At 52.8% G+C, this 10,947-nt stretch overlaps 1 protein-coding gene across 1 annotated transcript in view; it reads left to right on the plus strand.

Annotated features, from left to right (window-relative positions):
• GIT1 (GIT ArfGAP 1) overlaps nt 1-10,947 on the plus strand; it is a 27,614-nt gene that overhangs the window by 6,047 nt on the left and 10,620 nt on the right. The window contains exons 2-6 of the mRNA XM_027862180.1: nt 8,837-8,970; nt 9,547-9,659; nt 9,849-9,954; nt 10,314-10,531; nt 10,649-10,743. Coding sequence (XP_027717981.1) covers nt 8,837-8,970; nt 9,547-9,659; nt 9,849-9,954; nt 10,314-10,531; nt 10,649-10,743 — 666 coding nt within the window. The remainder of the gene's footprint in view (nt 1-8,836; nt 8,971-9,546; nt 9,660-9,848; nt 9,955-10,313; nt 10,532-10,648; nt 10,744-10,947) is intronic.

A 10,947-nucleotide genomic window follows, 5' to 3' on the forward strand; every position in this document is an offset into this window, starting at 1 on the left:
GGGGGGGGGGGGTCCTGGGGAATGGTACTAGCAGTTCTCCCAGATTTCCCCTCAAAATTCCTTCCCTTCCTGTCCCTTCCTCCCTGCCCCCATGAACTATGTCACATCTAACTTTATTGAGTTAGTGGAGAAACTTTATATACATATATACACGTATATATACACACACGCATATGTTCATACACACATTCTGCTCTATGACCTTGAGCAAGACACTTCACTTGGAAGGAAATATTGATTTGCAGAGAGGCTAAATGTGGCACCCCCTATGAAAACCTCAAAACACAATATTTACTATTACTAACATACACCCCAGTTTCAGAATCCAGAATACCGGTTCTTATTCCACATTTGCCCTCTTGAATGTTTCCTGGGCTAGGGTCTATGGGCTCAGGGTATTTTGTTCAGGGGTAGGAATGAGATGAGAGAGGCAGGTTGGGGACGGGAACTGGGGGGGGGGCACTGAAGGTGTGTGTGTGTGTATGTGTGTGTGTGTGTGTGTGTGTATTTTTCGTTTGCCTCTGTTGCTTGGAAAGAACTGAATTGGCAAACAATGAACTCAGACCAGAACTTCCGCCTGGCCACCATTGTTCGTTCAGTCCCGAGGCTTATGTCCCCCTGTTGAGTCCCCCTCCCCCCACCAGCCTTTGCTGAGGGCTGAGGGGACAGGAAGGACCACAGAGACCTCCCCCAGCCACCCCAAGTCCTTATTCAGAATGCTGATAGCCAGTGTTTATTGTTCGTTTTGCTTTGCCCACCCCCGTCCCTCCCAAAACGTGAGGCCTCCAGACCCCGGATGGGCCCCAGGCACTCCAAGGCACCTTAAGTACTGGTCCACCCATACCTCTTCCCCCTGTATCAGAGCCATAGGTCACCTAGTATTAATGTGAAGGAGAAAGTAGATGTGGGGGCAAGAATTCTCAGGGGATTTGGGAAGAACCCTCTCATGAACATGGACCCTATCTGCTCTTGACTTTCTACCCTACCTTCTTTAACTGGCTTGAAAAAAGTGGGGTAGAGGCTGTGGTCAGTCAGGACCCCAAATCTCCTCTCCCAGTTCCTTTTCCTATCCTGGGGTATGCTTTGGGTGGAGGTTCTTATTTTGAACCTCCCTGCTGACATATTGCTATCCTTTGCTGTTGGGGTGCAGGGGCTGGGGATAAGCCCATCAGCCATCTTGGCTCCATGCCATGGCCAGAGAGCCCAGGTGGGTTGGTATAGGTGCCAGCCAGTTTTGCCCTTCTCTGGGTTGCATTGCCAAGTATCAGGAGTGCTGGGAAGGGGAAGGGAGGAGGTGCCACCTATTGGCACTGAGGTCCCACAGGTTACCTGGAAACCAAAAGTAAACTTTCTTACCCCTAGCAGCTGCCAGGACGTTAGGCTCGACCGAGTGTGTTTATTGGGTAGTGCCAATGACATCATTCTTTGCCACTTTTCTTGGTGTGTGTGTGTGTGTGTGTGTGAGAGAGAGAGAGAGAGAAGGGGGGAGGGCATTGCCCTAAATCCTAGATAGGGAAAGTTGAGTACTGTAAGTAGAAGATCTGAGTGGTGAGTGAATAGCAGTGGGAAGTAGATGCCAGACACACTTCTTAGTCATTCACATGTGACTGGTAGCATCCGTCAGGTCTCTCCGGTGTGACCATGGAGAAGAGAATCAGTGTCTCGGCAGTCAACTCCACCCACCGATGATGATCATGTGTGACCTTGAGCAAGCCAATTCCTCTTCCTGATGCCTCAGTTTCCTCACCTGTAAAATTGTCTAATTGGCCTCTGGGGTCCCTTTCAGCTCTCTGTGGCTGATCCAGATCTAGGTGGATCTAGGTAGTAATCCCAAGGCTGAGACCCTGGTTTTCCGGAAGCCGGCCACAGAGGAACTCTGGCTGAGTCATTCTCAGTTTCCTGAGAATGGGCTGGCGGCTGGCCCCTGACCCAGAGGGGCTTTGAGAGTAGGGCTCAATCACACTCAGTTCAGCCCCCCTCACCCAACAGGGACGCTGACCCTGGTTCACTAGGACCTGCTTCTTCCCTCCCTCCCATCCCACCCCACCCCACCCCACCCCTTGGGCTGAGATCATGGTTGCACTTCAATTTTTGCTTCCCTGGGACACATTGTCCTGGATGGAAGACTGTCCCAGAAGAAAAAAGGAAAAAAGCAAGCATTTATTAAGTGCTTGCTGTGTACCAGGAATAGTGCTAAGTACTTTACAAAGAATATCTCATTTGATCTTCTTAACATCTCTGGGAGATAGATGCTATTATTGTTCCCATTTTACAGATAAGGAAACTGAGGCAGACAGCGGTTAAGTGACTTTCCCAGGGTCACACAGCTAGTAAGTGTCTGAGGCTGAATTTAAATTCAGGTCTTCTTAACTCTAGGCCCACGTAGAATGTGGGAACAGGCAGGGGACCTCTCATGAAAATCTTAACCAACCCCCTCATTCTACCAAGGAGTGAACAGACCCAGAGGGGTCAAGTGCTGTCCCTGTGTTGCCCAGCTATTTAGTGGCAGACAAGAAAACTATGCTCCTGAGTCTTTTGACCCTGGTTAAGGACTCTTTCTGCCTCTTCACCCTGAATCTGGAAGTTAGCCTGGTCTCCAAGTAGTCAAGACCCTAACCCGGCTCAAAAAGAAAGGGGATAAGAAGACAGTCTCTGTCCTGTTGTCCCCAGTACATGGAGGCATTGTGTATGGCTCTGAAGTCAGAAGATGTGGGTTCAAGTCTCACCGGTGAGGCTCCTTACCATTGTGACCTTGGACAAGTCTCCTAACTTCCCCGAGCCTCAGTTTCCCCATCTGTAAAATGAGGTTGGGCCGCCTGGCCTCTGAGATCCCTTCCAATTCCAGGGCTCTGAGCCTTCAGCTCCTAGCCTTCGAGGGTCACTCCTTCTCAAGGCCTGAGCTGGCTCTGTCCTGCTGCCCGTTCAGCAGAGAGCGCCCAATCCTAGGTGACCTGCGTCACTTCTCCAGGTGTGCCCTTCGAGGCCAGGCTGCTGACAGGACAAGGCACTTCCTATTTCCAGTCTGAGTAAGGGAACATTGTAAGAGAAATGGGGAGAGGGAGAAGGAGAGAGGAGAGATGGAAAAATGGAGGGAAGAGAGGAAAGGACCTAGAGGGGACAGAACCATAGGAGAAGAGGAAAGAAGAGAGGGAGGGGGAGGGGAGAGAGATGGGGGAATAGAAAAAGGGGGGAGAAATGAAGGGGGACAGGGAGGATCCAAGGAAGCAGGGCTCCATGGTCCTAATCAGGCCTCATTTCCTCGAGGGTCTAAGCCCTAAACGTTCTTAATCTGGGGTCTGTGACTTTGTTTTCTTTAATATTTTGATCATTGACTTCCTTTGGAATCCTGTGTGTTACATGTTATATATTTAAAAACATGCTTCTGAGAAGGCTTTCCACAGGCTTCAGCAGACTGCCAGAGGGGTCCAGGACACAAAAATGAGTTTGAGCCCTTGGTAGAGTGTGTGTCTGGAACGTGCTTTGAGATCCCTGGCCCAGTGTTGTGGGGGAAGGCCCTTCAGTGGTCCTCAGCCTTCCCTGTGGTGTCAAAGGCCTGCCCTGTCTCCTTCTCATGGGTGTAAGAGTCAATGGTTTAGATTCCTAGGATTGAGACTTGGAAGGCACGTGAGCCATCCCTCTCGTTTAGGCCCATTGTTCACAGATGAAGTCACTTCAGCCAAGATGCCAAGTCACTTGTCCCAGGGCCTATGGCAGGAAATGAGAGAAGGAGAAACTGAACCCAGATCTCCCTGCGCCCCTCTGCCTCCTAGCACTTACCCCTCTCCCATCTGGTTGCTGTCCCACAGGAGGCGGATTTGGCCAAGGGAAAAACCCAGGTCCTGGCAATAACAGCTGTGGCTCTAGTTGGGTTCTAAGGTTTTCTCCTGACGTACACTGTCCCCATTTACAGATGAAAGAACCAAGGCTTTGGAGAGGTTATGGGGCTTGCTTGGAAATTAAGTGTGGTAGATTTAGGGGTCAGGGAGGCTTCAAAACCCAGCTCACCTCTCCAAGTCTCCATTTCCTCATCTGTAAAGTGGGGGTGATAACACTTGCCTTCATTTGTCAGCATGAAGGAAAAGAAAGGGCTGGCCTGGAAGTCACAAAAACCTGGGTTCATCCCCAACTGTGTGATGACCTGAGTTCAAGTCTCAGCTGTACTGTTTCTTGGCTGTGTGACCCTCGGCAGATCACTTCCCTTCCCGGGGCCTCAGTTTCCTTTTCTGTAAAAAGAGGCTGTTGGACGTTAATGAGCTCCAAGATGCCATCTGACTCAAAATCTAAGCTCCTTTGATCCTGGAGCACCCGTATGTAGAGATGTGAGGGCTGATTCATTAGTGTGGGACATGTGGTTTTGCTTTTTCATCTGAATGGCGCTGTGATTTCCCTCGTGTAGGGAGCAGCTCCCTCTGCCCAGGTCTGTTGGTGCCCGCCTGGCATCTTTCAACAGTGAGAGGTTAGGGATGACCAGGGTCACACGGCCAGGCGGCATCAGAACCAAGTCGCAAACCCAGGTCTTTCTAACACAGAGGCTTGCTCTCTATCCATCATGACACACTGTCCCTTACTATGAGAGCTACTCTTTCCTGTCTCCCCTCCCCACCAGCTCCCTGGTTCTGCTGTCTTCTGGGTAGTTAGTTACCCCATTGAGATGCAGAAGGACTGAGGCCCTAACCAAGCCACTCAGAGCTGGGTGAGTCAGAGGAAGAAGGGACAGGATGCGGCCTCCCCTGCTGGGCATCTGTGTGGGGGGGCATTGGCTGTCTGCCTGGGGGAGGGGCAGGGGCAGAGTTGGGTGACCCTGAGCAGGGACGGGGAGAGGAGACAAGAGAGGCGCTGCCTCTCCTCCGAGCAGGCACACAATAGTGGCTTTCTCCCCTGTGACCTTTTCTCGGCTTGTGTTCAGTGCAGCTGGCCCTACCCCCACTCCCTCAGGGCCTGGGAGGGCCTTCTTTGGAAAGGGAGGTAGGGGGGTGCCCCCAACCCTGACTGCCTCACCCCTCCCGTCAGCACGACCTCTGGGGATGCCGGTACTGGTGTGTCTTACATTTTTGTTGATAGCCCCCTCAGATCCCTGGTAGGATTTACTTCCTGGGCCTCAGCCCCTGCAAGGAGTCCCAGAGGCTCCTGAGGGGGAGGCGGAGGCGGAGGCAGATGGAGAGGAGGTGCCATGGCCGAAGTCAAATGAGAGACTGTGGAAGGGCTTCTCGGTTCTGGAGTGTGAACTGTCCTTACGCCCGACGGATGCTTTATCCAGGAGTGTATGGGGAGGCCTGGGCCAGAGAAGAGGTCCCACATCCCAGCCTTCTCTGAGACGACATCACTCCCCACCCTCTGGCCCCAGCCGGCATTTCCTCCTCTCCCATCCTGAGCCATATCTCTAAGCTGGTCCTTGGGGGCCAGGATAGCTGGGAGAGGCAGTAAGGGAGATAGCAGAGTGATCCCATGACTTCCACCCAAGACCCCCTACACAAGGGGTAGCTTCCTGCCCACTACCAATGGCCTAGATATCCAGGATTTGAAACCTAATGTGTTGGACTGGGCTTCCCTGATAAGAGTATAAACTCCGTGAGGACAGGCACTGTTTCACTTGGGACTTTATATTCTCCATTCCCTCCACAGTTCCTGGCACACAGTAGGTTTCTAATAGGTGCTTGTTGGTTGATTGTGTCCCCCAGTGTGAGCACGTCACCTGGCACACAGTAGGTCTTTAATAAATGCTCCTTGGTCAGTTGTGCCCCCAGGTCTGAGCACAGTGCCTGGCACACAGTAGGTCTTTAATAAATGCTCATTGGTCAGTTGTGCCTCCAGGTCTGAGCACAGTGCCTGGCACTGCAACACACAACATGACTCACTCAGCTGCCATTATCTCCTTTCGTTTTTCCTTCTCCAGTGGAGACCCTTGAACTCTCTGGGATGTGGGATAGTGGGCAGGAAGTCATAGGATAAAGAAACAGAACTGGAAGAGCCCTAAGAGGCCGTTTTATAGATGAGTGACTGAGGCTCAGAGGAGTTGCAGCTTACCAAGGGTCGTGCAGCTTAGTGTTTGAGACGAGATTTGAACCCAGAGCCTCTCAACTTGAAGCCCAGTACTCCGCCACTCCCTGAGCTGTTTGTGGGCCATAGGGACTCTTCTCTGACACTAGGGGCTGACCCTAGGATGAGGGGTGTGTCTCTGATTCCCCTACTTCCCAGGCCAGTGGGATCCTGCCTTAGAAACCAGGTGCATTGGCATGGTTTTTGCACTGGGTGAGACTCAACTGGGTACCTGGGCTGTGTAACCCCTGCATTCTGAAGCCAGTCATAGGACCCTGGAAGGGAAGGAAGCTGGAAGGGACCTCAGAGGCCAGCTCGTTTGACAGATGAGGAAACTGAGGCACGGTTAGCCTTGCCCAAAGTCACACAGATCGTAAGGATCATAGATAATAAGTCCCGGATTTGTACCAGTTCTTCCATGCATGCCCCAAGATGTGAGAGGGGGTGGAGGAGGGGAGGGGAAGGGGGAAGGCTGGTGCCTCCCAACTTGGCCGAGCAGAGGGATGAGCTGGAGGTGAGGTGTCACCTTCACATCTGTTCCAGAGAGAAGGAAAGGGAGGAGTGTGAGATCTGTGTGTGCCCCAGTGGACGGCCGCCCCAGCCACCTTCCTGAGCAGAAGCCCTCCCTGCTTCCGGGCCTCTTGGCCGATGGGAGCAATCCACCTTGGTTAAGGTGCACCAGCCGCTACCAGGGGCGGGGGAGTGGAGGGTGCCTTGTGGAGGGCGTTGCTCTCGTTGGGTCAGAGTCTATCAGAAAGCAGAGGATTCCCCAGAAATATCAAGACCCCTCAATTCCTATCCTAATTCCATTCCCTGGAAAGGGACCCCTCTCTTTTCCTTGGAGAGGTGGGGAACTCTGGGTAGAGAATGCCGTGTATGTTGTCACATGTGGTTGCTATGTTGAGTTTGCTTAATTGTTTTTTTTTTACTAGGGAAGGCTCACTGGAGGTGAGGGTGGGGAAAGAGAATGTCCGGAAATGACTGACAGAAAAACAAAAGACATTAATAAAACATTGGGGAAAATGAAAGGTGTGCCCCACCAAAATCTCGAGCTCCATTTTGGGGCGTTGCTCATGGCATGGGGTCAGGAGGGTGTGCTGGGTCAGGATGCTTCTAGGAAAGGTCTCTACTTAATCATCAGGGCTCTGGCAAAGGGAGGGGCAGGAAGGGGACCACCCGACAGCAAGATTGCTGGCTCCTCCTCCCCCACCTCTCCTCAGAAGGAGAAGCCCTAGAGGCCATTGAGATGAGAAAGGGGGATGTTGAGTAGACTTGATAAGTGGATGGACTCTGGCCTTACTTTGGAGCACATTCATTGGCATTAATTAATCATTTCACTTAGGAGTTCAGGAAAGGCCCCAGAGGCCCTGTGGGAACTAGTGGGAGAGGGGAGGGGGCTTTTCTCCTGTGATGCCGAAGCTAGGAGGGAGGGACCTTTGAGATCAGCCAGTACAACCCCCTTCTTTATTACAGAGAAGGAAGCTATGGGGGAGGGGCTTCCCCAGGGCCCCTCAGCCAGGCTGTGACTGAGCCAGAGCTAGAAACCCAGGGTTCCTGACTTCCCATGCAGGATTCTTCTCTCTTGTATCACATGCTGCTGCTAAGTTAAAAAAGAACAGGGCAAGGCAAAGGTGCCATGGAGGGCATAAAGAATTGGCATTAGCAGGGCGCTGGGAAGAGGCCCTCAATATCTTTTGAGATTAATCCAGGCAATCAGTGAACATTTATTAAGTACCTACTGTGTGCCAGGCACTATAGGAAGCGTCAAGTAGCAGGGATGTCAGGGGAGGAAGCTTGCCTGAGTGCCCATCCCACCCATGCCTTTACTTCACTCACTCCTGGGAAAGCTTTGGGGAGAATAGACATATTCTGCTGGGTGGTGGACAGGGAAGAGGGAAGAGCTGGGGTCTGGAAAGTGGGATCATTGTTAGCCCATGTTGACAAGATATGAGAGCACTAGGGTCCCAAGAAGAGCCCAGCTCAAAATGTCCCAGGGCTAAAATGCCTGCCTCCTTCCTAAGAATTTTTCTTGATTCACCTTCTCAACCACTTGTGCCTCCCCACCCCCAATAATTCCTTTGTATTTACATTGTGTGTATTTTATATTGACTTATACACATTGTTTTCAAGAGAGTACAAGCTTGAGGGCTGAGTGGTTTTATTTTTGTATTATGGTGTTTCTACCACCTAACAGTGAGTCTTGCCTGAGGTTAGACAGCTAGTATGGGTCACAGTTGGGCTTGGATCTCTGGGCTTCCTGGCTGTGAATCCCCACTTTTATCTACCATGTCATCCCATATGGGGTCATCCAGTATAGAGTCAGGACCCACAGTTTAAGAAGTGCTAAAAGGGGAGCAGCTGGGTGGCGCAGTGGATAGAGCTCCGGCCTTGGAGTCAGGAGGACCTGAGTTCAGATTCGGTCTCAGACGTATAACACTCACAAGCCATGTGACCCTGGGCAAGTCACTTAACCCCATTGCCTCAAAAAAACAGAAAACAAACAAACAAACAAACAAAAAAAGAAGTGCTAAAGGGGTGGAGAGTGGAAAAAGTTTAAGAAGCCCTAAATACTAGGCCCTTAATAAAGGATGGTTGATTGATTGTCCAGCCTGAGCCTACCAGGGGACTACAAGGATGATGTTTGGGCATCTGAGTCCTTGCTTCTTAGCCCTAGTTTGCTATGACCCAGGGTGGTAGGAGATGGAAGCCGGCTGAGAAAGGGGACTAGGCTCTTGGGATAACTCCTTCCTTCCCTTCTCTTGGTTTTTTCCTCTGTCACCTCTACTTTTGGAAACCCCAGATCCTGGGTGGGCCTCCATCAACCGGGGTGTGCTGATCTGTGATGAGTGTTGCAGTGTCCACCGAAGCCTGGGCCGCCACATCTCCATCGTCAAACACCTCCGCCACAGCTCCTGGCCTCCCACCTTGCTGCAGGTGAGGGTACCTCTGAGGCAGGGAAGTGGGGGAAGGACATTAGGGTTAAGTTAGAGGGAAGTCACAGGTTATGTGCTGGAATGGGCCTCACTGGGCTATGCACCCTTAATTCTTGAAGAACTATGCCCCCTGAGCAGGGGAGCCAGGGACCTTAGTCCTCACCCCTGAAGGAAAATTCCCATTGACCATGGGCCCACCCACCTATTTCCTGGGACCCTCCTCAGCCGGGCATGTCCAATCTTAGGATCACAGATGTAGAACTGGAAAGGACCTGAGGGGCCATTCAGTCTAATCTCTTCATTTTACAGATGAGGAAACTGAGGCCCAGGGAGGCTAAATGAATTTAGGTTCCTAGATTTAGAACTAGAAGGAACTATAGAAGACAAATCTTCACTTTACAGATGAGGAAACTGAGGCACAGGTAGGCTAAGTTACTTGCCCAAGGTCACATGGAAGTAAGCATCATAGGCAGGATTTGAACGCTGGTCTTTTGTCTCTAGAGCCAACATTCCATGTTGCAGTAGGAAGCGCCAGCCTGGGAAGTGGCCTAACTTAGCTTTTTTTCTCCCACCCCAGATGGTCCACACCCTTGCCAGCAATGGGGCCAACTCCATCTGGGAGCATTCCCTTCTGGATCCTGCTCAGGTGCAGAGCGGCCGGCGAAAGGCCAACCCTCAGGACAAAGTCCAGTGAGTGTGGGAGTTGGGGGAAGGCGGGGGAAAGCTGGCCTCTGAGGAGGGGGTTGAGAAGAGGCTGGGGGGTGCGTGGGTGGAGGGCGGCCTGGAGCCAGAACTGGCCAAGGAGCAGGGCCGGGGGCGGGGCCGCATCCTCGCTCACACTCCCTCTCTTCTCCCTCCTCCCATTGCCTGTGTCCCCAGCCCCATCAAGTCGGAATTCATCAGAGCCAAGTACCAGATGCTGGCATTTGTTCATAAGCTGCCGTGTCGGGATGACGATGGCGTCACCGCCAAGGACCTCAGCAAGGTGAGGAGGATTTTTTTTTTCATAAGCGGGGAGTTTCGCTGAGCAGTCCCTGCCAGTCTCAGCAAGATGGCTGGCCGCAAGCCAAGTTCACCCGTTCCTTCCTGTACTTTGAGGCACCGACGTTGAGAGTGTCCCCTCGTACCTGTGGCCAGTCCTCACCGAGCTCCATTTGCCCACTCACATCCCCCTCCCCCAGCAGGCAGTTACCTGGCTCCTCATCCTTTCCAGGGGCGCTTTGTTGGAGGGTAGATGGAACAGGTTTGCCCTTCGGGGTTGTCCTGCCCTAGGGATGGGCATAAAGAGTTGGTCCAGAACCTGAATCCAGAGTCCCCTGAATCCTTTCTCTCCCCACTGGGTAGCAATTACACTCCAGTGTAAGGACCGGCAACCTGGAAACCTGTTTGCGCCTGCTGTCCCTGGGTGCCCAGGCTAACTTCTTCCATCCCGAGAAGGGCACGACCCCTTTGCATGTGGCAGCCAAGGCTGGGCAGACGCTTCAGGCAGAGCTGCTGGTGGTGTACGGGGCTGACCCAGGTGCCCCTGACATCAATGGAAGGACTCCTATTGACTATGCCAGGTGAGTGCCTGGGACTGGAGGGCCCTGCAGAAAGGGTGCTTGGGAGGAGAGGGAGGATTCTGGCCCAGTGCCAGAGGCTCTGCCCTGAGCCATGCTCTCCATATACCCCCTCTACAGGCAGGCTGGGCACCAGGAGCTGGCAGAAAGGCTGGTAGAGTGCCAATACGAGCTGACCGACCGGCTGGCTTTCTACCTATGTGGACGCAAGCCGGGTGAGTCTGGGGTGGTGCAAGTTGGGGGATGCCCTCCCTGGTCCTCACCCTAGCAGCTGGCTCCTTAGCAACAGAGCCAGCTGGGGAGCAGCGTTGCCCAGCAACCAGCTTCTGTGAAATTGCCTTGGGTCCAGGCTCCCTGGGAGGAGCAGGACTGAAGGTTGAGGGGGAGTGCGGGGGGGGGGGGGGGGGGGGGGGGGGGGG

The sequence above is a fragment of the Vombatus ursinus genome, unplaced genomic scaffold, assembly GCF_900497805.2.
Source record: "Vombatus ursinus unplaced genomic scaffold, bare-nosed wombat genome assembly UNPS02014768.1, whole genome shotgun sequence".
Classification (NCBI taxonomy): domain Eukaryota; kingdom Metazoa; phylum Chordata; class Mammalia; order Diprotodontia; family Vombatidae; genus Vombatus; species Vombatus ursinus.